The following is a 26,748-nucleotide window of genomic DNA, read 5'->3' on the forward strand; positions in this document are numbered from 1 at the left end:
TACTGAAAATGAATAATGGTTGTGTGAAGGCAACAGAAGGTTTACGTTCTGTTTTCTCCTTTTTTTCAATACAAAACCACCACAGAGAAGGAATGGGAGGAAATTGCGTAATACAAGTAGTGAAGAAGGCTTCTTTTGGCAAAAAGTTCTTATAGTAATTTTGAAGTAAGAAAATTACAGTAAAGGCTAAAAAAGTACAAGAGATGGGGGATAAAGCATCCTCATCAAAAACAATAAATGGTTACAATAAAGCTGCCTCCAATCCCTTTGAAGATTTGAGAGCAATGACCCTCCTAAAAGCCCCAAAAGATTGTGCCTGGAAAAGAAGCAAGAAATGTAACTTTGTCCCAAAGTAAAATCAGAGAACTGCACAAGTCCATAAAGTCCTCCCATTTCTACTTTCCCCAAAGCTCTGATATCTCACAAACAAAAAATCATATGCATTTTGCATGGCTACCCATGGAGGATAATGCGTGGGATGCTAATTTTGGGTTGAGATGTTCTTTCGAGAGTCCTTGTTAGTATATTTTGCAGATTTATCCTCATTTTATTCCTTATACTAAACTTATTGTGGATAATGGTACCACATTTGGTTTTTGGAAGACATTTGGGTGGGAGATCCTGCGCTTTGTACTTCTTTTGCTCGTTCATGTGGGCTGTCCCTTTTGTGTAATGATCTTATTTCTTATTATTTTTATTTTTAAATTTTTAATGGGGATTCTCTTAATGATATGGAGGTCTTGGAGCTCACTTCTTTATTATGTTTGTTGGAGGGTAGTCAGTACTTCTAGTACCAGACTATGATTCTTTGGCTTAAGAATTTCATTTCCACGAAAGGAAGGTTGATGGTTGGAGGGCTTGGAATAGTCTAGTGCGCAGAGAAGTGGAGGGGGATTTCGAAGAATGAAATTCAAGGGAGCAGTGCAGTATACTTGACCCATAAAAACATGTCTTTTCTGCTTCATTGTACCAATTTGAAGGCTAAAGTCCCCTCTAAGATTAATGCTTTTATTTGGTTAGTTGTTCTTAGTAGAGTTGCCACTAATAATCTGTTGCAGAGTAGGCGGCTTCTTAAGGTTTTATCTCTGAGTGTTCGTTTATTTTGTTTTAATAATTCAGACCCCTCTCTCAGTTGTTCCTTTTCATGGAGGGTGTGGAACAATTTGTTTGGACTATTTGGAGAGAATAAGGTGTGTCCAGTGTTGGTGGAGGATCCATTGGCTATATCTTTTTCAGGTTTTGAGAGTAGTTGAGATGGTGTACTATTGTGGAGGTGTGGGGCTCTTTGCCATGTTATGGGAGATTTGGTTGGAGCGGAATGCTCGTAAATTCACAGGATTCAGTATTTGACAGCCTTTGTGGGCTTTTGTGGCTGGTTGTTTTAAAGGATTGTCTTTCTCAAGCTCACAGCCTGACTTGAGGGCAGGGCTGTTTTGATTTTGTTCTTTTATATTCTAAGGAGGATTTTCATGCTCCTTTTTTTTTTTACTCTCTCTTCTCTTCAATAAAATTTCATCTTTTTTCTATAAAAAAGGCTTATGTTGGGTTTTAAACTAGCCAGGTCTTACTAGATTTGATAGGTCGATTCTGATTGATCTGTTTGATTCAGGGGGTGAATGGATTGATTCATTAACAATGCATTTGTTTTTCAATTGCCAAGTATGTTTCGAATCAATTTGGTGGGGAATTGATATGAATTGTAGAATTGTGAATCCTAAGATAACAACTTGCTCAAAAGTTTTCAATCAAAATCTCATTAATAGATCTGTTTTGTTATCTTTAAAACAAAATATTTTTGAAATTGATAAACTGTAGAAGCAATAGTGAATTCCCTTGGAAGGCTATGTTGAGGACCTGCTATGTTGAGGACCAAAGTTCCTAAAAGAGTTGCTTCCTTTGCATGTGAGGTTTCTTGGTGGGCTATTCTCAAGGGGCAAGGAGAAGAGGGGTGATTCTATTTCATAGATGTTTTTTGCGTAAAGAGGCAGGAGAGTTGCAGACTATCTTTGACATGCATTGCAATGTACCCTTGGACATCAAGAGCTTTATTTGGCAGCGGCTTGAGGTAAATGGATGATGCTACTGAATATTTCCTCCTTTCTTCTTGGCTGGAAGCTTAGGGTTGCTGTCAGAACAAGAGGGTATGATAAATATCTTCCTCTTCGTGTTTTGGTGCATTCAGAAGGAAAGATACCGTAGAGCTTTCAAAGGGAAGGAGTGGACCGTATTGATATTGAGATATGCTCTTCTGAATACTGTATACTTTTTTGGAGCTGAAGAATTTCAGCAGATCTTAGTCTTTGGTTCAGTTTTCTGATCTGCGATGCATTTTCTTTTTACATCCTTTGGCTTTGTTTTCTCTAGGTTGGACCCATTTGGTGCCCTTCAGTTCAAAATGTACCCTTAACAAACGAAAAAAAAAAAAAGAATTCATTGGAATGGCACTTATAAAACAGAAATTATTGGAACAGCTCTTATACATTATTCAGAAGGTAAAGAGTAAACTCATGTTGCTTGACAAAAAATGGTTGTTGCCACTTGCCTATGAATTATTACTATTTTGGAACCCTTGCTGTCCTAGTGGTCGTGGTTGGAGCTACAATATATGATCAGGATAATGATAATAATTTGCATCCTTATACAGGATGTGTTGAATCCCAAGTGATTGAGCAAAGTATTTTTTTCGTTAATCTAAACATTCCTGATCTCAGTGCTTGGGTCAATCCCCTTATATGGTCGTTAAGTGAGGGTTATGGCTATTAGAGCTTTTATAAGGAAGAGTGGTTTAGATGCATTCATAAGGAAAACTGATTTAGATGGCTGGACCTGCATGGTCCATGACAATTAGATGCATTCATGAGGAAGTTATTTGATTGACGTAGAGGGCGCAATTAAGATCGGAGAACAAAGAAGAACATGGATCAAGGCTAGAAGAAAATATTTAATAAAATACAATTTATTATCATAAGAAATTTTCTTCAATTGTTTTGAATGGAGTAAGTGGATCCATATAGTTGACCCCAAGTAATTGGGATGAAAGGTGTAGTTATTATAAAGTAAACAAAAGCTAGAAATGACTAAAACCCAAATGCAAGAGCACGTTAAGGGAAAAAAACATTCATTAAGTTATATCATGTTTAATGATTTCAATTCTATCCTCAATTCTAGTCTCAATAAAGCTTCTTTTTCTATCCAAAAAAAAGTTTGACCAAAAGTTGGTATCTGCAGAGTAGTTCTTCTTTCCTGAGTATGGTAAAATGTGTTGTTGACTATCTTGTAATTTGTCATAATTTAGGGTAGTTGAAGTAGTAATGAACTAATGATATATTAGGAACCCATATAAATCAGTATTAAGCTATCGGGAGTATCTTTGATTGCAATGTTGTCCATATGATTGAATTAGTGACCAGTGATCCTATTCCCTTCTTCTCTTTGTTGCGTTATTGTTTTATTTATTTTATTTTATCTTTTGTGTTGCTCTTCTTCTTCCTCTTCCCTCTTGTATCGTTTGGTATTAGGGCCAGTGCTATGCTTTTAGCTGTCACCCTCTGTCTTCTGCCATGGTGGTAATCGAGAATTGGTTCTAGTGTTTTTGTCCCCCTTCTTTAAGCCATGAAGCTCTAGATTTTTGTCTCCAAGTGATTTCTTCCATATTGATGGTATGAGCAAATCTAGTGTCCCCCTTCTTGCCTTACTCGCAGCATTGAGGCCTTGACCAAATCCCTTATCATTCAACTTGTTGATACCTTTTAAGTATCGCAGTGTTTTTCATTTGAAATTATTCCTAAAGGTACTTTTAGCCCAGCATTTCAAATTTTCCTTTAGATCCATAAATTTCGAGACAGCTACAAAACTTGCTTTCCCCTTGGAGTGAAGAGAAGACCACCATTGTTGAATCAGATCACCAAAACCATTGTGTTTGAGCCACATGTTCTCAAACCATAAAGGAGTTGGCCCCCATTTTATATCTCTTGTATCGAGGAGAATAGGGAAGTGTTTGACATGGGCATTGGGAGAAGATACTGAAAAGCCTAAAGGAAATATTCTTCACTTCTTCCTGACTTGTGGAGATTAAAAACCTTTGATTCTTAAATCAAGAGCTGCAAGTTGACAATATAAACTGAAAACTAGCAATGCAGAACGCGTTTCCACCACTTTTTACTGTATTGCTAAGAAATTGAAAGCATAAATGAATACCAAAGGCCTTTTAGTTTAAGGTAAGAACAACTTCTTTGATGTGATCATCCTATATTTAATGAAGAGATTTTGAACATGAAAAAATTGAGCTGAAGAAACCTAAGTGATGATTCATAAATCACCTGCCACTTTAGATGAATTTGAAGACGATTTGTTAGATGGTTCTACATTTGCAAGCTAATCAATAGTCCAACAAGTATTTGCTGAGTGGAAAACTTCCAGTTCATGATGGGCTAGTTCTTATGGAGTCCTCCTTATCTATGAATGGTTTTGGGGAGTGTATTTTCTATCAACCATGATCAACCATCAAATTTTGTTGAAGTGACAAGGTTGCAAGGAGCAACTTTTCACATTAGAGGCATCTTTCTCGTGAGCAGCAAGGTTGGTTTCAATCATTACTTCTATAATGATCCTTGTGATCTTCCTTCATCCAACTCATTTTTTCATTATGGATAATCAAGAATTTCTTGAACATTATGTTGCAAGTTTTTGGCTTAAATATACGGGCATTTTCACCAAAATTGGTAAATTCCACATTCATCATCAATCAAATAGGGTTGAGCAATTTGCATTGTTGATGTTAATAAGTTCACATATGAATCCCTTCCAAAGAGATGTTTGAAAAGAACTTGAGGACTAGTTTACTTCCACTTGGGGACATTGATGTAGTGTCGACTATCAGGAACGAGATTTCAAGAATAAGAGCAAATGCTGAGGGGCCGTTTGGTATCACTGTCAAAAATTACATAAACGAAAAAAAGTAACGAAAACCAAAAACCAGAACTATAAACCAAAAACTGGAAACTAACAACTTATTTGGTTAATATAAAACTAAAATAAATTAAAAACTTATTTAAAAAATTCTTATTTTTGTATTTAAATCAAATAATATTTTAAACATATGATTAAAATAATAAAATTGCGAAATAATACACATTAAAAAATGCTATAATAAGAATAAAAATTATTATAATTATTTTACTTAATTGTTATGCTTTCAAAATTTACTTTACAATATAATAAAAATTTTATTTGAAATGACAATTAAAAAATAGGAAAAATATTATGTAATTGGCATTATTATTTTTGAAATTTATGTATAATTTTATTTTAATTATATTTAAATTTATATGATCATTTTATTATAATTTTAACTTTGTTAATAAAATGAATGATTTAATCCAAAAGAATTATTTCTGGATATTTAAATTCTAGCAACAGGTTGCTAAAACAATTGAAAACCATAACAATAACAGAAAATTGGCTACATGAACAAACATGTTTTGATAATTTGTTTCTTCACTGTGCAAAAGCAGAAACAGAAAACAGAAAACAAAGAGCAATAACGGCACCAAACAAGCCCTGAACTTCATTCTTCGTTGTTAGTATTGACTAGTTTTGGCAAAATGGCCATAAAATAATGTGTTCTATGCATTGAAAGGAAGTTTCATTGACCTTTCTAATGGTACTTAATTTGCCTAGAACTACCTGATTTAAATAATTTTTGCCAGCAATGTTGACCTATATTCTGACTTTACAGAATAGTCATTCCGTCAGTAAATTGTCTTGTTGCCATTGTTGTATTTTGTCATAATTATTGGTTGTTGATAGTAATTATGTATTAGGCACCTATATAAGGAGGTATATAGTTATTAGAGATACTTTGGTTGTAATCCTCTCTTTTATGAATGAAATAGTGATTAGTGCTCCTATTCCTTCTTCTCACTTTTGTGTTGTCGGATTCTTTATTATTTCTCCTTCCTCTTCTCTTCTGCATAATTTTATATTGGAAAAGAATTTAACAATGAATATTGCATTTGTGTTATAATTGATTTACCTTTTTTGAGTTTGAGGATTGGTGTGACAAGAGGTGTTGATATTTGGACAAATGTAGTTTACCGCTTTGCAAAATGATAGTTTTGTATTCGATTTAATAAATTCCAACTCTAATGACTCGTATACACTGTTTCTTCTGAGCAGTTTGTTGAGTATGGTGGTGATGGAAGCATTTTGCTGCTTCAGAATTGCTTGGATCATATGAATTTTCATGGGGGAGACATGCACAATATGCAGTTGAAACCCGATCTTCTAGCTGCAGTTCTTCGATATTTGTTAGTTCGTCCAAATTTCAGTACTGTGTTTTGTGAAGCATTAAGATGTGCAACGATAAGTGAAGCGTTTCTTACAGACTTCTGCGATGCTTTACAATTGTCGATGTCTGAGAAAATTAGTGTTGGTCTTGCTTTGGCAGACTCGGAAAACCTTGACATCAGAACAAGTGGTAAGCTGCTTTTCTGAGCATTTATTCTTTGTTGGATTTTTCTTCAGTTTTAACTCAATTATTCTTTCTTGAGTTTTTTTCTGAATTCTTATGATTTGGATGACTGTTATTTATTTGTCAGGGCAAAACTTCTGCGTGGCTCAGATTGAGGAGTTGTGTGGAAATCCTGCTCCAGTTGATTCTGCTGAGCAAATTCAGAATATTATTTTGTTCCTGTATCGTTCCGAGAGCCTTGCCAAACATGTGGATTCCTTCATGAAAATGTTATCTTTGATGGAGCTGAATGAGACTAATCCATGTATATTAGCTCCGCTGCTGTCAGATGATTTATGTGAATCTAAGATTTCAAGGTTGTCATCTTTCTGTTGCTTGTTGATTTCTGATGGATGATAACCATGACACTGATTGTGCTCTTGCTATAATTTATTTTTTTGGAATTCATATTAATTTTCTGGTGATGGTGCTTCTTATTCTCCCTCCCCCTCAACACTAGGAACCTGGATGTATTCTATGGTTGCAGAGTAAATGAATTTGATGCCATTCTAGCAGAGATGGAAACAGAAACAAGTATGGCAGATATTATGAGAGAACTTGGATATGCATGCACACTTAATGCTTCCCACTGCAAAGAGGTGTTATCTCTTTTCTTACCTCTGACTGAGGTCACTCTCTCTAGAATACTTGGCACAATTGTCCGCACCCACACTGGTCTTGAGGACAATGAAAATTCATATACAACATTCTGCTCTGCTATTGGTAGCAACTGCATGTATGATTCACCATATTTGAGCTCTTGGAATATTGATGTCCTTGTAGATACTATCAAGCAACTTGTAAGTTTTATTAGAAATCTTTAATTTCATTTTGAGCTCATTCTTGCAATGATAATGTGAAAGAGTAAAGTGCATTTTTCATTTGGAAAGTGAATTTTGAACTGCAGGCTCCTCGAACCAATTGGGTGCTTGTTATGGAAAATTTAGACCATGAGGGATTTTACTTTCCCAACGAGGAGGCATTTTCCTTTTTCATGTCTATTTATTCCCATGCATGTCAGGTAAGTGGCATTTGTATTTGATCCTTTTGCCTTCTCTTGGTAAGTTGGTAGAGTAAAACACATTTTTTTTGTGGAAGTTAACCTTATATAGTAAACTGTATTCTGTGCAGGATCCTTTCCCACTCCATACCATTTGTGGATCTGTCTGGAAGAACATTGATGGGCAGCTATCTTTTCTAAGACATGCTGTATCAGCTCCACCAGAAATTTTTACGTTCTCACATTCTGTTCGACAGCTGGTATGTTTTGTTGAATATCCATGTCTAATTCTGTTTTATTTTACCTTTTTTTTGCACTTTAATTATGGATATTTATTTCTTTGCAGGGATATGTTGATGCATTGAGTGGTCATGAGTTTCCACATGGACAATCAAATCATGCGTGGTTTTCCCTTGACCTTTTGGAGGTTCTATGTCAGCTAGCTGAGAGGGGCCATGCTGGCACAGTGCGACCTATGCTTGAATTTCCTCTCAAGCACTGTCCTGAAACTTTACTTCTTGGAATTGCACAAATTAATGTAATTGATCTGTATATAAAGTTGTGCATTTTGTTTATTATGTTACTTTTTTGCTTGGGACTATTGGTGATGAATGATAAAATTTCGCTTAATTATTTCAGACCGCATATAACCTCCTCCAATGTGAAGTGTCTTCCACGGTTTTTCCCTTGATAGTTGGAAATGTCATGGGAAGTGGTACGATTCTTCACCTTTGGCATTCTAACCCGAAGCTTGTATTGCATGGATTCACGGATATGGTTAGAACAGATCAAGGCAGTATCGTTCGAATTTTGGACATCTGCCAAGAGTTAAAGGTGAAAGCTTTGATCTGGACAAGTTAACCTTACAGAGATCCCTTTTTACAATATATATTTTCCTTGAATGCTTTTAATTCTTGTAGTATATTTTAAATATCGATTGGAATATTGATGCTTTGCACAACCTAGTGCCAATTGTTCATGCACAAGAATGTTGCATGGCTGAAACAACAATGTTTGATTTGATGAATTACTGATTTGAATTATACTTGTCTCTGCTGGGATATTCACTTTTTTTTTTGTGCCCTTTGCCTTCAGGGCTAGATAGGTCATCAAATGGAAAATGCAAGAGGGCATGTGAGTATCAATGTGATACCATCATACAGTAACTGAAATTTGATATGTTGAAACTTGCCTGTGGGAAGTCAGTGATTAAGAGGTTGATAGAATCATACTTAATTGTAGCATAAAACGAATAGTCTCCCTCTTCTTCAAGTGGTCATGCTTGTTTTGAGTCAAGGTGTAATGCACATAATGAAAGTGACAGATCATATATGTTCCTCTGATATTATGAATACAAATGCATGTTGTTGTTAATTTTTTTTTTGCCTTTTTATAATTGTTCTGTCTGTAATTTTGTGAAATATGAGTTTGGTTGCTCTTCTTTGGGGTTATTATTGGTAGTAACTGTTATTTTTGTCTTGTACTTCACTCCCCTCTGGTTTGGGTACTCACAATTTGGACCAATTTATCCCCTAGTGAGAAAAAAATGATATGGTTCATGTTTGTGGCTGTAGGATGGGAAAGGGTGGACAAAGGATAACTTGATAGGGTTGTAAATAAAGGCTTGACAGTGCTTCAACTTTGTGAGGGTCTTGCCCTAGATCATGTGGAATGGGGAAAGGATTCATATAGGCAATCCCATTTTGTGCGATTTAAGCTTTGATTGTTTATTTTTCATTTGCTTTGTTGTTATTCCTGATTTCTGCTGCTCTAACCTTTTGTCCTTTCCCTCCCTATCACAGATTCTTTCATCTCTGTTGGAGCAGATTCCATTTCCTTTTAGTATTCGACTGGCTGCCCTTGCTTCTCTTAAAGAATACATAAGTCTCGAAAAATGGTTGAATGATAATTTAAGTACTTACAGAGATGTTTTCTTTGAGGTTGGCTTCTTAAGTCCTTTTTTTTAAAGGCTTATCAAAATCACTGAAATATTTAGGAAAATCTGTAACTTTCTTGTTCTCATCCTGCCACTTTTCAGGAGTGCCTCAAGTTTTTGAAGGAGATATCCTTGGATGCAGCAGATGATGTCTCTGCCAATCCATTTCAGCATTCTGGTGCTGCTGGAAATTTGTATTCGGACACAAGTTCAACCTTTTTGAGGGTTCTGCTGCTTTACTTGAGTTTCTTTCCCCCCATATTAATTATCCTCCTTCTGTGTGTGTGTGTTTCTCTCTCTCTCTCACTCTCTCTCTCTCTGCCCCTCTCTCTTTCTCTGTATGTGGGTGTGTAGACTTATTTATATAATTTGTGACCATTTTACACTTTGTAACATATAAAAAATTTTCAGGTCCTTCAAGCTAATACTGAACAAGTTTGCTCCACCCAGCTATCTGAGGAATTGAAAAGATTGCAAGGAGAATCTCTACATGTTAGCCCCAGACTACAGAATGTTGGGGCTTCTGATTCACAACCACCTGATGGATATGCAGATGACATAGAGGCAGAAGCAAATTCTTACTTCCATCAAATATTCTCTGGTCAGTTGACTATTGATGCAATGATTCAAATGCTTGCTCGTTTCAAGGAATCATCAGAGAAAAGGTTGATTTCTATCTCATCATTGGATTCCTGATAATATTTTTATCATACAAATTAAGAGTCTTCAGAACCAACAAACCCCCTCCCCTAACTACTTTACTTTTAAGATTTATTTATAGAATGGTTTTCATGGCTGTTTTCATATCACTCGTATGTTATTTAATGTTATTATTATTATTATTTTGTTTAGTGGTAAAATTTTCATTTTTTTTAATGAAATAAATCACAGGATCAAATTCTGCCTACTTAATTTTATATTTTTATGTAGAAACTTGTGAACTTCTGTATCGTAAACCAAAATGTTAAAAGAACTTGAGCCATGTGTGCTGGTTTTATAAATTAGTTGTTGTTTTAATTGTAAACTTGGAAACAATATATTCTAACTTGATCCTGTAAAATTGCAGGGAACAAGCGATATTTGAGTGCATGATTCAAAATCTGTTTGAGGAGTACAGGTTCTTCCCTAGGTATCCAGAAAGGCAGCTTAAGATTGCAGCAGTTCTATTAGGTATGGGTTACTAAAATTTTATCCTGTTGCTCGTAGGATTGGAACCTCTTTTTTTTTTTCTTCTCTTGAACCAGTGCGGTACTTGCTTCTGCTAACCTTGTAGTGATTTAGAGTTGAAGAAACAGATTATAAAAAATGTGTTTGTTTGTGTTACAGGTTTTCTGTTTTTGTTGTCAATTTTCAACTGTTTGCGAAAAATTTGAAAACTAGATTTTATGGTTTTCAGTTGCTTTGGTAACATGTTGCCAGAAATTTTAATATTCAGAAATAGCTCTGGATTTAATCATTCATTTTATGCATGTTAAAATAAAAATAAAAATTAAAATGAAATGATCATATGAATTTAAATATAATTAAAATAAAAATATGCATAAAGTTCAAAAAATAATAATAAATCCAATTACAATATAATTTTACTATTTTCAATTGCCATGTCCAATAAAATTTTTATTGTAAAGTAAAATTTGAAAGTATATCAATAAAGTAAAATGATTATAATAAGTTTTATTTTTATTATAGTATTTTTTAAATGTGTATTATTTTGAAAATTTATTATTTTAATCATATTATTATAATATTATTTGGTTTAAAAAAAAAAAAATATTAACCAACTAGGTTGCCTGCTTCTGGTTTTTAGTTTTTGGTTTTCGTTTCTGGTTTTCATTTTTGTAATTTTTGAAAGTGATACCAAACTCAAAAGTTCAATATGTTGATTCTGGGGCAAAATTTAGGTACATTGTTTGCTGGTTTCGAGGCCTATCTTTTATGTCATCCAATGTTTGCCATGTGCCTTTGAGCAGACATGATTAAGGTTGTTTTAGTCCTTTAGTCAACTTGATAAGAGTTTAATGACTTCGGTTGGAGAAATGGATAGAAGAGAAAAGAAACTTGTACAAGAAGAGGAGAAAAGAAACTAGTTCATCTCCACATTGTTTGGTTTAATAAGAGAGAGTGGAAAGAAACATGGGGGAAAAACAGATATCCGTTGTCATTTACAGGAATACCCCTCCCGCAAGGCTACTTTTAAGAATTGTTTAAGGTTGTTTGTCTTTAGCTTCTCCCAGTTTGTCTGATTTTTGGGGGAGGAAAAAATGGCTATTTCGTCACCTTTTCTCTTTTCTTCACTTCTTTTCTCCTCTCCATTTTATGTTGAATGAAATGAGAGAAGTGAAGGGGAATCAATTTGTTTTCTCTTTTCTTCTCTTCACTTCTCTCCAACCAAAGATTGGAATAGCAGGGATACAAATACAAATTGTTGAAAGGGAAAACAAATTTTAGAAATTCATGATTGATAATTGGAAGTATGTAAATATGTCGGGGGTATGGTGCATCCTCCTCTTTGTTAAAGTTAGGGTTATGAAATTAAAGTTGGATGGTCGAGTATAGGAAAATTAGGGTGAAGGTATAAATAATTGTGAGCAAAAGGTACAAAGGAAACTGGAAGGAGAGAGAAAGGGGGAGGGGGATCTAAGCTTTGGGTGTTTTTGGAGCATTATCTTGTAAATCATTCTACTCCCAGATGTTTCTTTTCCTTATCCCTTTCCCTCTTGTTAATGGTATTTTGGGAGTTAAGGTTCTTTCCAAGGTCATTTTTTTGGGTAACCTTTACTTTCAAAGGTCAAGGATTCCCCACCCCCCCACTTAAGAGAGTTAGCACTAACAATCTGTTGCCAATTCGGAGACTTTTTTCTCTTGATATGTGTGTAATGAGGAGTCATATTCTCATATATTTGTGCATTAAGCTGCAGCTCGGAGCTTATTGAATAAGTTATTTGGTTTTGTCATGAATGTTGAGGTGTGTTTGTAAACTTTGAACTCCTGGGAGATGCTTTTGTTGATTTCTTTTAGAGTTTTTGGGAGGAATAAGAATGCTAGTTGGCAGTGTTTGTGTGCACTGTGTTTGAGGCATTGGTTGGATAAGAATGCTTGTATTGTTAATGGTTTCTCTCTACCTTTCCACTTTATTTGGGATATAATTGTTTTTCTTGCTTCTCTGTAGGTCTATTCTTTTGGATGCTTTAACAAAATTTACATCTTGCATTTTCAGTGCAATTGGATGGCTTTGCTAGCCTGATATTTTTATTGTTAATATCTCTTTGCTGCTTTGCTTCTTTCTTGTTCTTTTGTTTTCCCAAGGAGGATAATATCTTCCTTTTTATGCCTTTATTCTCTTCCCTCCTCCCCAAACAAAAAAAAATGAAGAAAGAAAAAATCAGTCCCAATATCAAGCCTTATGCAGACTTAATTTCTTAATCATAAAGACCTTGAAAGAGGTCTAACCTAATGTGCAGCTATGGCTGGACCTAGAGTAAAGTAAAATCACATAAATTTCCTTCTGAAAATAGTTCTATGTCTACCACAAGATTTTATATGAATTTCTTGGCAGACTAATCAAAAATAAAAATGCAAAACTATTCTAGTAAAATGACCCTATATATCTTTTTCTTTAGAAGTTGGCTAGTTTTATCATACTGATCTTTATTTTTTTATTTATCTTTGACAACAAAAGAAAATTATTAAAAGGGAGGAAAGAGAAACTACAATCATCAGGAGGACCAGAGGTCCTCTCGCAGTGACCAAGAGAAAGCATAAAAGAAAGATATTGATTTTTATTGTTTTGCAGGTTCCCTAATAAAGCATCAACTCGTAACTCATCTTACACTTGGTATTGCTCTGCGTGGTGTGTTGGATGCGTTGCGCAAGCCCACAGATTCAAAAGTTAGCATGGCTCTTCTATTTTTCTATTTAATTATTTCTTGTCAATGCTTGACAATTTTTTTTGTTTCTGCTTGTAGATATTTGCTTTTGGGACCAAGGCTTTGGAGCAATTTTTGGACCGATTGGTGGAGTGGCCGCAGTATTGCAATCACATTTTGCAAATATCTCATCTACGTAATACTCATCCAGAGCTTGTTGCGTTTATTGAACGTGCTCTTGCTAGAATATCATCAGGCCATTCAGAAGCAAATGGTGGCAATAGTGCTAATGACCCGCACAGCGGTTCTACTTCAGCTACCTTGGAAAATGTAGAGGTATATTTGTCTCCAATGATTCAGATTTTTATTTGGAAATTATCTGAATGCTATTGCATCTAATGGGGTAATATTTAGCTCAGTATATTTTTAGATAGAGTTAAGGAGAATATATTAGCTTAAAAGCTAAAAACAACGAATGGACGTACAAGGATGCAACCACTCGAAACAAGCTGAAAAACATCAAAATATTGTTCACACAAGTAAGAGAATTATCAAAAAGCCAGGTATTTTTGCTCCTCACACATGTTAAATTGCAGAATTATAAATCAGCTTTCGGTGGCGGAGTATGAATTTCCTAGGATTGATAACCGGAACCTCCTCATTCCAACTGGTGAAAATACTTGCACATTTTAAAGATGCCGTGACTTGTTGATAGATCTTTTTTGACTCTTTGAGACAACACAGCTGAAAAATATGTTCCTATTTTCAGGATGTGTTTTACAAAACAATTAGGGAGAGTGCACGCCCCCCCAAGAGACCATTCTTTCCAAGGTTGGAGGCCTTCTCAACATGGCAAGCCAGCCTATGAAGGAGTGCTTTGGGATATTGAGTTTGAATCAGACCATGGAGTGCCACCCCACCTCAGGATTTCTTCTGTCTCTGATAGTTCCTGGCTGAATTAAGAGACCCTGTAGAATCAATTGTCCAGATGGTGGAGTCATCCACAGCAGGGCTTGAATTCCTGATCTCAGTAACTTTACTTGATGCCCTGTTGGGCCTGCAAGGCTGCAACACAAACCCTTGTCAAATAACTCTACAAAACTGAACCATCTTTACTCCTAAGAACCTTTGAATGAAATAGCCGACAAATGCTCCACCCAGTCTAGACAAATCCAGTTCTCTCTGAGCCCAAATAATTTGTTCCAAAACCTCCAGGAAAAGGAGCAATGAAGGAACAGGTGGGAAAAAGATTCTGAACAATTAACGTATGCCTGGAGATAAAAGCCCTAGAAAGCCTCGAACATGGCAACAGATTGTTAGTGTTAACTACTCTATAAAAAGCAACTGATTGGATAGAAGCGTTAATCTTTGAGGGGAAGCCTTCCAAATAGCACAGTAAAGGAGAAGAGACATATTTTTCAAGGATTAAATGTTCAAAAAATGACTTGCAAGAATACACCCCTGAAGAGTCTAGAAGCTATTATCGCCAGTCATTTCTAATGGTTTTAAATAAAGGCTGTGACCGTTACGTAATGCCATTACGTAATGGTTTTTTGGGTTACCAATACTGTTACACACCGCGAAATCGGTGGGAAGAAAAATTATGGCCGTAGTGGCCATTACGGACCGCGACCGTTACATAAAGGCCGCTACGACCGTTACATAACCGCTACAGGACTGTTACACCAAAAAAATATTTTATTTTAGTTTTTCGTCTCACTTTTTCTCTCTCTTTCACATATCATTCTCAATATACCAAGTGGTAAGAGGGGAAAAAGATTATGATGAGGTTGACAATGATACAAAATTTACTATTTCTTTAAATACTCACAATAGATGCATTAATTAACAATTTCAAAATACTTACTTGTTATGAAAATTTTTTTTTTGGATAACATTAGTAATGTGATATTTATGTTCTTTTTTTTGTAACTTCAACCTTCTTTCTTTTCTAGCTATTTTATGTTTATATTATTTGTATGTATTATGTCTCTAATAGATTAATGGAATGTATAATGTATTTTGTTTTATTAATTAATTTAGCACACATGAGAATTTATCACATATAAGAACAATGAGAAGTATAAATACGCGTGCACACACACACACACACGTAATTTTCTATCAATGGTGGTTTAAAACAAATGTAAACTTGTTGCCCTTACAAAATAACTTAGTTTCCCGAACTAAAGGATCCAAAATACACTAAATCTCTTTCTAAGAATGGCTAAAAGCTTAAAACATGCAAGTAAGCTAATATGCACAAGGTTGTGCATGGTTCAAAAAAATTTACAGCCGTTACACCTGCTTCCCGTTATGTAACATGCGCTACTTCTGCTTCCCGTTACACCCGTTACCGTTACGTTATGCTACCCGCTACCGCGATTTAAAACCATGTTCCTGATGGAAAGATGACAAAAACAAAAGAGGAGCGCTCAAACATGCCTTATCATCAAGAGACCTACAAAATTGAACATCCCAAGAGAAATCAGCCCCATTTCAAATGAAAAGGAAGAGGTAGTTCCATTTACAAATGAGGAAAGGAACTGCAAAGCACAGAATCACTCACTAAAATGCTTTCCCAGAACCGAATGCAATATCCATTACCCACTATAAATTTAGTGCAAGGGATAAAAAGAGGATAACTGTGAAATAGACTTCCAAGTCTCCTGAAAGGAACATGTTAACCCCATATTAGCATCTCTGTTCTCTGTTTTTCTAGTTTGTTTTTTTTTCTGTTGTTTTGGCAGGATATATCTCATCCTCCCTGTTTTCCTTCATGTTTTTTCTTGTTGTAATCTTCTTCTTCTCTCTCTCTAAAATAAAATTCTTTGTTTATCCCCAAAAAAAAAAAAAACTAGTATCTCTCTCATTACCCTGCATGCCTAATTTTATTTTCAAGAACTTTGTGCCAATGGGAAGTCCCTAAGGAAAACTTCCTAACCCCTCTTGAAGCTCTGAACAACGATTTGTCTATTAATAATAACTGAAAAAGTGGCATTATATAAGCATATCCTCATCCAAGTCTGCCATCTCTCATCAAAACCTTCCTAATTAAACCTCGATTAAAAAAATTTCTAACTTGGTCATATGCCTTCTCAAAGTCCACTTTAAACAGAAGGCCCCACTCTTTCCCCCTCTACAAAATCCTCAACTATCCCACTAGCTACTAAAAATAGCATCCACCTGCCGCCCACAAAAGCACTTTGAACCTCAAAAATAGGGTCTCCTATCACAAAACCAGACTCATCTGCAGAACCTTTACAATGATCTTAATATACACTGGTAAGTAGACTAATAGGCTGAAAATCTTCTGCTAGTGGACCTATTCTTCTTACACACCAAGGTGGTAAAAATTTGAGTTAATACTCTTGCCCAACATCCTATTAAAGCAGTGCTTATTAAAAATCTTTGTCAACTCCCTTCCAATCACATCTCAACAATCCTAAAAGAATGCCACACTAAACCCATACGGAACGAGAGCTTTGTCCCTATCCGTCCTAAACACAATGGCCTTCACCTCCCTTTCCTCAAATGCATGTTTCTCCGAAATTACCTGATCTCTAGATATGGGACTCCACTCCAACTCATTGATCATAGGCCTAGAAAGATCATCCTTGGTTAACAAATTAGCCAAAAAATCTGTAATCTCATAGGCTGTCATGCAAGAATCAGCAGTTAACCCCCTCCCAGAATAAAACATGCACACAAAATTCCAATTCCCTAATCGTGTTCTTTCTCCTCTTGCCATCATCCAACCTATGAAAAACATGAATTAGAATCACCCTCCTTAACCTATGATGCTATGAAAAAAACTACCTGATACTACGTAAAATGTGTGGGATGTCATTGCAAAAGGCACTGCAAGACTTCCATTGGTTTTTTTTTTTATAATAAAAGAAAGCATATAGATAGGGCAAAAGAAGGTACAATGTGCGGGGACAAGGAATCCACAAAAAAAAAACAGGAAAAATAAATAAAATAAAAAATAAAAATAAAAGCAAAAAACAGAAGATCACACCATAAAACTACATAAAATTAACCAAGAAAGCCCCTTTTTAGACCCTTTCCAACATAATTTATCGAAGTTTTCAAACTTGCTAATTCATTTTGACCCTCCAATTTGCAACTTTTGCCACCATCTAAGCGAACCTTATATCCTCCAATTTCACTCAACTTTAAATTCAGCTTCTCCACAAGATCTTGGGCTTCTAAATCCTCCTTGGGAATTTCTTTCATAGTAGTAGGCAATATTCCATCCCTTTGCTGTGAATTATTGATGAAACCAAGGTCTTAAATTTCGATTTCGACTTAAATTTCGAAGCTCCAAAACTACGGAAATTTCGACAGAAATTTTGATTTCAATTTTGATTTGAAAAAATAACGGAAATTTGTAATAAAGCATGGAATTCTTTGTGAAACTTTAGAAATGGTTAACAAACATAATAATATAAGTTTTAGGACTAATATATTACAAATTAAATACATCTATGTTTTGTATGAGGTGGAAAAGTTGTAAAATAGAATGTGTATCAAACATATTTGTAAGATAATGTACATTAAATTTATTCAGTTAATACAAATGAAATTCATAAATCATTTAAATATTATTTATTGTACAAAAAATGATAATATAGACATGAATGGTTAAATAGAATGTTATGTAAGTTTATTTTTTCATACAATTTCAAAAGCACTTGTAATAAAATAAAATAAATTATGATAGAAATTTCACTTCACTCCTAAATTTCTCATTTGAATTCTGATGAAATTTCATCGAATAGTTAAAGTTTTGACAAGTTTCGCTAAAATTTTGAGATTTCTATAAATTTCGGATGATTCGTTGAGATTTCAATGGAAATTATGCAAGACGGAAATCGACTGCCATTTTGATTTCGAGGGTGACGGAAATCGGAAATTTCGATGGAAATTTCGACAATTTCGTGGAAATTTAAGACCATGGATGAAACCATCATTTTAAAAAAAAAAACTCCTTCCAACCCTTCCAACGGGGCAGGATGAAAATAAGATAAATCCCTTACTTTGTTGCAATAATCAGAAGCGTACAATATTGTTTTCGAATCTCATCCAACAATAACCCCCCACCAGAGTCAAATTCACTCAAATCATCACTTTCTGAATCTGAAATATCCCCCTATTTCTTAACCTCCTTTTATTTCCTTTCCCTATTGTTGCACCCAACCTCCTCCATTGTAAGAGTCTTCCATTATGCTAAATTCTCCTCTAGAGTCCGTCCCTAAAAGCTTTGTTTCTGTTGCACCAAAATTTTCTCTTTTCATCAAACACCTTCCTCATCTTGGCGCCCTCCAAGCCTTCCAACAGGGCAGGATGAAAATAAGATAAATCCCCTACTTCGTCACAATAATCAGAAGCGTACGATATTGTTTCCGAATCTCATCCAACAGTAACCCCCCACCAGAGTCAAATTCACTCAAATCGTCACTTTCTGAATCTGAAATATCCCCCTATTTCTTAACCTCCTTTTATTTCCTTTCCCTATTGTTGCACCCAACCTCCTCCCTTGTGAGAGAGTCTTCCATTATGCTAAATTCTCCTCTAGAGTCTGTCCTTAAAAGCTTTGTTTCTGTCGCACCAGAATTTTCTCTTTTCATCAGACACCTTCCTCATCTTGGCGCCCATACAAACTAGCTTCTGGCGAGCATACACCTTGCTACCCTCAAATCTATCAAGATCCGGGCTCAAGATATTATCAATCTCCGCCATAATTGCTCTTGGATTTTTACATCTTACCTCCCCATTTTTTGAATACTCTTCCAGCTTTTTTACATATTTAATCCCATAGTCTAATTTTAGCTCTGAACTATTAGTAATCTGGGTATGTGCCCGAGTTTGGTCATCTCGACTTGAAGTTTGAAGTGATGAACTCTGAACGTGAATTTTAACCTCCTCCTTCCACTGCTTGTTTCCTAACCTCCTCCTTCCACTCCTTCCACTGATGACTGGTTGGCTATGGTTGGTTCCTGCAGATTAACAGCAACTACTGCTGACTTAGGAAGCTCAGCCTTGTTCATCTGAACTACACCACCACACCTACAGCTCCTATCCTCCTTAACGGTTGCCATAACTCGGTCTCCAGGGAGGGTTTGACTATTGCAACCCTTGCCTCCCTGTATATTACCTTCCAGCATGCCCTGCCTCTATGATCTGAAATGTTAATGACCATTGCTCCCAAGTCTTTTTGTAACTCCTTTGCCAAGTCGCAGAAAACATTTGCAAATCTTCTCCATCCCTCACCTTTTGTGCCGCCGGGAATGAACACATAAAATCTCCTACGAATCGAACCCAACCCTAACTCCACAAACTTCCCACCTTCGTCTACCTAATCGACAGCCAATAGTTTGGAATACCCTTGCGAAAACTCTGAAGACCCCTCTCCGCCCGACCAAAAACCATCAATCCTTTGAAAAGCCATGAAACAGCCTCTTCCGATTATTGAACCCATCTGTTATGAACATAATTCTTCTCGACCATGAGCAACAATGATCTCCCCTCACCCTTATCTAGACATAGATCAAAGATTTCCTTCGATCTGAATTGCTCGGCTCATCAAAACCTACCCAATCTTTGTCGCAGCAAATGCATGAGGGGAGGGAGGAATGGTATTGCGAGGGGGAAAGAGAGGGGGAGAGAGAGACGAATAGGGCCATTGATTGCATAGTGGCACCAGCATCAGAGCACTGCTTGGAAATTGTTGGAGCAACACCGGCTAGATTCAAAACCCTAGGGAGGTTCCTTGCTATGCTGAACATATTGCATTTCCACTAAACATGATTTTACATTTTATTTATTTATTTATTTATTTTGATGTGCGGATGATAGATACCTTGGGAATTTCAACGATGGATTCTATATAAAAAGAGAGTATGATGTAGGCATACCGATGTCGTTAAGGATATGTAAGATTAATGAATAGTGTTAGGACTGCATGTGGAGTTGAGGGATTTCCAATCACAACATGTGTATCTTGAGAATTTGTTTTGAGGCCTTATCTTTTTGCATTAGTAAGTATGCAAAATGAGGTTTGTTAAATGCTTGTTGGCAGATGGTATTGTCTTGATTGAGGAAGCTAGGTGCGTACTAGAATTTAAGTTAGAATTGTGGAGGGATGCTTTAGAATCTAGAGGTTTTATGAAAATAGAAATAAGACATAGTATATAAAATGTTGTTTCAGTCATGGTAGGAGGAATATTGGAGAAAGATTAAATTTGATGGTCAAGAAATTAATAGCACTAGTAGAGTTTGATACCTTGGATCTATTATGCAAGCTGAAGGAGAAATTGAAGAAGATCTAATACATAAAGTTAAAATAGGTTGGGTACAATGGAGAAGCGCTTCGAATATGTTGTATGATCGTATGATACCCTTAAAATTAAAAAAAAAGTTTTATAGAATGGTTATAATACCGGCTATGCTATATGGATTAGAATGTTGGGCAACTAAGAAACAACAAATCCAAAATGAGAATGCTAAGGCTGATTGGTGGTATAAGTATATGCATTAAAGGAAAAATTAAGTAATGAACTTATTTCGTAAGTTAAGCGTAGCGCTTGTAGAAGATATGAGATTGGGGGGGGGGTGTCGTATGAGATGGTTTGGGCACTTGAAATGTAGGTCAAATATTGCACTAAATAGGAGTGAGCTAGTTATTTTTAGTTTGATTATAAGGGGTAAAGGTAGACCTAAAATAACTTGGAATGAGTTTGTAAGGATTTAGCAGGCTTCAAATTGTTAGAGGAAACTGTCCAAGATCATATAATGATTCATGTATCGGACCCACCTAGTGGAACTTGGACTTGGTTTTTTTTTGTTGTTCTATATTTTTTAATTTGTATCTATGAAGAAATGTGCCATTGCAGAGGAACAATCTATGTACACGAAGGGTGCACAAAAAAAATAGGGGCTACGCACAAATTTCTCTTACGTGCCCTTGTTTGAAACACCAAAAAAGGTTAAAAACCAACAAAGGAATCCACATTGATATTCATATTTCCTGTAATCCACAAAAAACGATAGTCTCGAAGTAGAATGTTTTAATGTGGCAACAATGAACTCTGGAATCTAAAAAATATTCTTTTCCTCTCTCTTCAAATGCAAAAAACAGAAGGAAAAAAAGAAAAGAAAAAAAAAGACAAGCTTCTATAGAAAAATTTGGGTTCTTATTCCACTTTGCACATAGAACAGATGCTTGCCAGTTGAAGGCCACTTAGTCTCTTGCTGTAAAATTATATCATGAGATCATGTTCCAGCACTTCTCCCAAGCAAAGAAGTACTCTCTCATGCTCCTCCTTTTGCTAAGGGTGTGCCAAAATTACTGAAAAACCGAAAACTGTTCTGAAACTGGACCAAAATAAGCTTTGATTCGGTTTTTCTGGTTTTGATTCGGTTTCAGTTCTTAAAAATTGAAAATCTCGGTTTTCGGTTTTGGTTTTGGTTTCTAACCCATAACTGAACCGAAAAATTGTATTAATAAATAGTAAAAAAATATTTGAGCTATGATATATATTACATGTCAAAATCTGGTTTTACACTTATACATTAATATATTGTCCTCATAATTTTAATTATAACTTGCCTTAATATTGAATTATTATTTTCCTTCATTTTCTACTCTTGTTAAATTTTAATTCTCGTTACACAGGGAGTTAATAAGGGAGTGGGTGAGGTTTTATAGAGGAGAGAGCTTCCCATTTTTCGATGTGGGACATGGAGCTAAGGAAGCACACGTTAACTACTGCCTCTGCCTGATTGCAATTGCTCCTGAGTCCCTATCCTAGTCCCACATTAGAATTGTTCTAGCTTTCTTCCCCTTATAAATTCAAATTGCCCCCTCTTCCCCGTGATTCACTGCATCCTTCTGCGTGGCCTGAATTCATTCAAAGCGGGCCAAAACAAGCACGGAAGAGCAGTAATTAATATGAAATAGTTTTCTTTCGTTAGAAATTTTAAATATTTGGGTTTTGGTTCAGTTATCGGTTTAAGAACCAAACTGAACCACTGAATCGCTAATTCTTACAGTGCTAGAACTGTCGGTTACGGTTTATTATTTTAGAAAACTGAGTTTTTTGGTTCAGTTATCAGTATGGGTCAAAACCAAACTGAACTTAGTCAATTAACACCCCTACTTTTGACAAACAAAGAAATGTATTAGAGAAAGAGATAAAGAATGCAAAGAAAAATATAAATGGAATTAGGGGGAATAAGATATGTTTCCAATACACAAGTGAAACAAGAAGACAAAAAAAGGGGATCATTAGAATACAGCTCTAACAGAGCAAAGCAATCCCATCCACTGCAAATCTGCCATAGTTTAAGCCAAAAGAAGCAATTCACTGAACAGTCCAATGAAGCAAGAAACACCACTCTACTCCAAAGCAAATTTAGAGAAGTAACCACAGCCTTAAAAATTCTTGCATTTCTCTTTCCATAACACAGCTTTTATCTCCTTCACCTTCCCAAATCACAGGACTAGGTATTAAGAGCTAGCCATAGGCTGGGCTTGGTATTAAAAACTAGCCATAGTCACTTCCTTCAGTCTTCTAAATTCCTTCTGCAGAAAATTTACCTCTACAGCCATAGATAGAGCTTGTTATTAAGAAGTAGCCCCGACCAGCCTATTCCAAGCCAAACTTCTGCAGGAGTTTTGACCTCTTGGAACCACTGTGACAACCTATCTACCTGAGTAAATCTCGACGTCTTAAAATGACCTGAGCAACAGTTGCCAAATCACCTCTCCATTTTGAAATTCTCAAGTAATAAGGATGCATTTGAAGCAAGAGCCAACTGAAATTGCAGAAATCTTTCCTTTGGCTTTTCCACAAAGGCATGCCAGGAGTAGACATTTCAGCAATGTATTATTTGGGGGGAAGCCTTGGCCCAATGGTAACGGTGATCCACTCATTTTGGAGAGCTCCAGCATCTCCAATGTGTGGGGGGTAATGCTGTGCATGTTTTTTCCTCCCTAGACCCCTGATGTGGCGTGGGAGCATTGCACACAGGGGGATATGTTTATTTTGCTGAGTGTCATCTAGTAAAAGGCTCAAAAGATGAATGCACTCCTCTCTCTTTTGATTTGTTTTCAATCTTTTTTTCAGAGCATAAGGTGTTATTTTGTATTATTTTTGTTCAGATACTATGGTTTTTCAAGTAAAACACCTTCAATAACGATCTTTATGATGTTCTTCTCACTGTTGTAGGTGCCTGATTCCTCATGGCAGTTATTGGGATCTAGGTCTACACAGCCTGGACAGCAACTCTCCTCCCAACTTCAGATGCAACAGAGACATCAAGGTTTCCTTGGTGATAGGCATAAAACATCTGCAGCATCCATTGGATATTCAAAACCACTTATATCCCCCTCTGGACACTCATTAAATGTTCCCACTGGTGATTTAGCCAGTAATCTGAAGGTATTTCTTGCTTTAATTTTATTTTTATTATAGCCATTTATATTGTGTAACTTTTTGTTTCAAAAAAAAAAAAATAAAATTGTGATTTGCTCCCTCTACAGTCAACCGTCTCCCAGTCCTTGCAAGCAGGGCCATCACAAAGTTCCGCAAGTGTTCCTGCGTCTGCTTCATCATCTTCTGGGTTTCTTCATTCCTCCCGTGGAATTAGTTCAACTAGTAAGTTTCTCTGCTTCATTCAAATGATATGGCTGTATTAATCTCAATTATAACGTTTCTATACTTCGTAATGATATGGCTGAAATTCTGGATTATATATCTTCCTCACAGTCAATCTAAAATCCCTTACTTCACTTTTCTGCTTCTGATTTTTATATATTCCTTCTCTGTAGGCATGCTTAGACAACCTTCATATAATACAGGGTTTGGTTCTGCATTAAACATTGAAACTCTCATTGCAGCAGCTGAGAGAAGGGATACACCCATTGAGGTATCTTAATGTTTGTTTTAAATTTACATCTTTCCTTTCCTCTATTTACTTGCATAAAAGCAATCGTTAAACATGCCATTTATCTGTTTCTGAATTATACTAGGTCATTTTAATGTGTGCTAGAAGGATGTTTCTTTAGTTGAATAGCTATATGTCTACAGTCTTGTGACAGGGACCATCTGATGCAATGTAAGAATGTCACTGAAGCTCTAAATCTTAGATATTTGGGATTTTTGGATAGAGCTGTAATTTTCAAGTTCCTATTTTTATTGTATCTAGTAGTATTTTATTAAGTCATCAATACATCAAAATTTATGTTTTATATGTTAAGAAAGTTGTATCCCAATATTATTAATTTTTCTTAATTTTTATTTGCTTGATTTCTAAGGATATTAGGCCTTTACGTACCCATGTTTTGTTTGTCCTTGTAGCTGATGTTTTGAGTAGGTTGGTGGATAGGATGGTGGAAAGGGGTCTGGTTAGAGGTCTAGAAGTTGGAAGAGAGGGGGGTGGTTTCACGCCTGCAGTTCGTTCATGACACCATCTTCTTTGTAGACGATCAGTCTTTATTTAGGAGTATTTTGGGTATTCTTCACATTTTTGAGAGTGTCTGGGCTCAAAATCAATATGGGGAAGAGTGGTTTAGCGGCTATGAATGTGCCTGTTGCAAGCATGTTAGGGAGCGGGCTAACAAAGTGGGTGTGGTACTTCGGATTGGCCTTTGACATACCCTTTGACATACTTAGGTGTCCCTTTGGGGGGTAACCCTAGAGCAGCTGATTTTTGGAACCCGATAGTGGAAAGGGCGACGAAGAGATTAGATGGGTGGAAAGGAGTCCTCTTCTCTCTTTGGGGGTAGAATTACTTCGACTCAGGCTTGTCTTGCTAGCATCCGATTAAATTTCCTATCTGTCTTTAAGATTCTAGTGGGGCTTGCTAGCTGGCTTGAGAGGATCATGAGAGTTTTTGTGGTCTGGCAAGGGGAGTCATGGGGACCATTTAGTGAGTTGGAATGAGGTTTGTAGATCGAAAAAAGGAGGGGGGTTTGGGTCTTTCCAAGTTGGTGTCTAAAAGCACCGCTCTTCTAGCTAAATGGCTAAGGGGCTTCCCTCTAGAAGAATTGTCCCTCTGGCGTAAAGTAATATGAAGTAAGTTTGGGATGGATGAGGTGGGATACCAATGCTAATTTAATATGCTCTTTAGGGTGTTTGTGGAGATCCATTTCTCAGATCTATGCTTCTTTCATCCCTCACACTAAGTTTGAGGTGGGGAGGGGTTCTCATACTCGTTTTTGGACCCTTGGCTGGGAAATGTACCATTTTCTACTTCTTTCCCTTGTTTTTTTCATCTATGTTTTGAACAAAATGAAGCCTTATTTTATTTTATTATTTATTTTTTGTTGGTGAATAGGGTAGCCCTTTGGTTTCTTGAAATCTTAATTTAGGAGACCTCTGAACGGTAGGGAGACGGTGGAATTGTCATCTTTGTTATCTTTATTGAGTGGGAGTAACCTTTCTTCGGGGAGGGGCGTTCGTTCTTGGTCATTGGACCAATCATGCGTGTTTTCTTGTAAATATTTTTTGAAATTCTCGCTATACTATTTGGAAGGCTAAGGTTTCCCCTAAAATAAAGTCTTTCACTTGGTTGATTGTGCTTAATAAGATAAATACTAATAACTTGTTGCAAGTTAGGAGACCTATGAAGGTTCTCTTCCCCAATGTATGTGCTCTGTTACAAGAACTTTGAGACAACTTATCACCTCTTTTTGCAATGCAAATTTTCTTGGAGTATTTGGAACTTGCTTTTTGGCGTTAGGGGAGAAAGCTGGGTTTGTCCTCCCTCGGTGGAAGACTTTCTAGAAATATCCTTCACAGGCTTTGGTAGGAGAAAGGACAGGGCAACTTTATGGAGGTGTGACTTTTTCTATGTGTTGTGGGGTTTATGGATGGAACATATTACTTGGATTTTTTTGGGGAAAAAAAAAAACTAGATGCTGGTTCGGGGAAAAAAAAAAATATTTGGCCTCTTTGTGGTGTGTTGGGTATGGATTTTTTTAATGAGGCAAGCTTTCAAGAGTTTCAAAGAGATTGGAGGAACATGTTGACTGGTTGATTTTTTGCTTGGGCATTTTTCGTATTTTTTGTTTAGTCTTGGAATGTCTCAGTTTGTCTCGGGAGATTTCTCAGTCTCCCTCTTGTAAATTCTCTTTCCATTAATGATATCCTCTTTTGTTATTAAAAACAAAAAAAGACTTGGGATTGGAATTGGAATTCTAGGGTTTTATCCTTTGGTGTAGATGCATGCTTATGTCTGTTCTCCCTCATCTTGTTTCTTCTCCTCTGCCATTCTCTGTGTATGAATTTGTGCTTCTGTCAATTGGTACCCTACCCTTGGTTATGATTCCTTCATCCATCAAAGCTTTCCCTGTTCTTATAATTCATTATCCATCAAAATTGACCACCACCATCTCCTCCATTCAACATCAATTCGATCATTGTTC

The 26,748-nt window shown here is 36.1% G+C and overlaps 1 protein-coding gene across 7 annotated transcripts in view; it reads left to right on the forward strand.

The window, feature by feature from the left end:
* The window catches only part of LOC131146551 (uncharacterized), a 68,519-nt gene that overhangs the window by 5,326 nt on the left and 36,445 nt on the right, over positions 1 to 26,748 (forward strand). For 4 of the 7 annotated variants that reach the window (XM_058096205.1, XM_058096206.1, XM_058096207.1 and 1 more), the window contains exons 2-17: positions 6,178 to 6,478; positions 6,600 to 6,828; positions 6,972 to 7,311; positions 7,419 to 7,532; positions 7,643 to 7,771; positions 7,858 to 8,049; positions 8,151 to 8,345; positions 9,314 to 9,451; positions 9,550 to 9,672; positions 9,859 to 10,112; positions 10,514 to 10,617; positions 13,241 to 13,335; positions 13,413 to 13,649; positions 23,549 to 23,761; positions 23,863 to 23,977; positions 24,151 to 24,248. In XM_058096205.1, the coding sequence (XP_057952188.1) occupies positions 6,178 to 6,478; positions 6,600 to 6,828; positions 6,972 to 7,311; positions 7,419 to 7,532; positions 7,643 to 7,771; positions 7,858 to 8,049; positions 8,151 to 8,345; positions 9,314 to 9,451; positions 9,550 to 9,672; positions 9,859 to 10,112; positions 10,514 to 10,617; positions 13,241 to 13,335; positions 13,413 to 13,649; positions 23,549 to 23,761; positions 23,863 to 23,977; positions 24,151 to 24,248 (2,877 nt within the window). The remainder of the gene's footprint in view (positions 1 to 6,177; positions 6,479 to 6,599; positions 6,829 to 6,971; positions 7,312 to 7,418; positions 7,533 to 7,642; positions 7,772 to 7,857; positions 8,050 to 8,150; positions 8,346 to 9,313; positions 9,452 to 9,549; positions 9,673 to 9,858; positions 10,113 to 10,513; positions 10,618 to 13,240; positions 13,336 to 13,412; positions 13,650 to 23,548; positions 23,762 to 23,862; positions 23,978 to 24,150; positions 24,249 to 26,748) is intronic. The other 3 variants (XM_058096209.1, XM_058096210.1, XM_058096211.1) reach the window with 1 other exon arrangement.

This window comes from Malania oleifera, chromosome 13 (genome assembly GCF_029873635.1).
Source record: "Malania oleifera isolate guangnan ecotype guangnan chromosome 13, ASM2987363v1, whole genome shotgun sequence".
In the NCBI taxonomy this organism is placed as follows: domain Eukaryota; kingdom Viridiplantae; phylum Streptophyta; class Magnoliopsida; order Santalales; family Ximeniaceae; genus Malania; species Malania oleifera.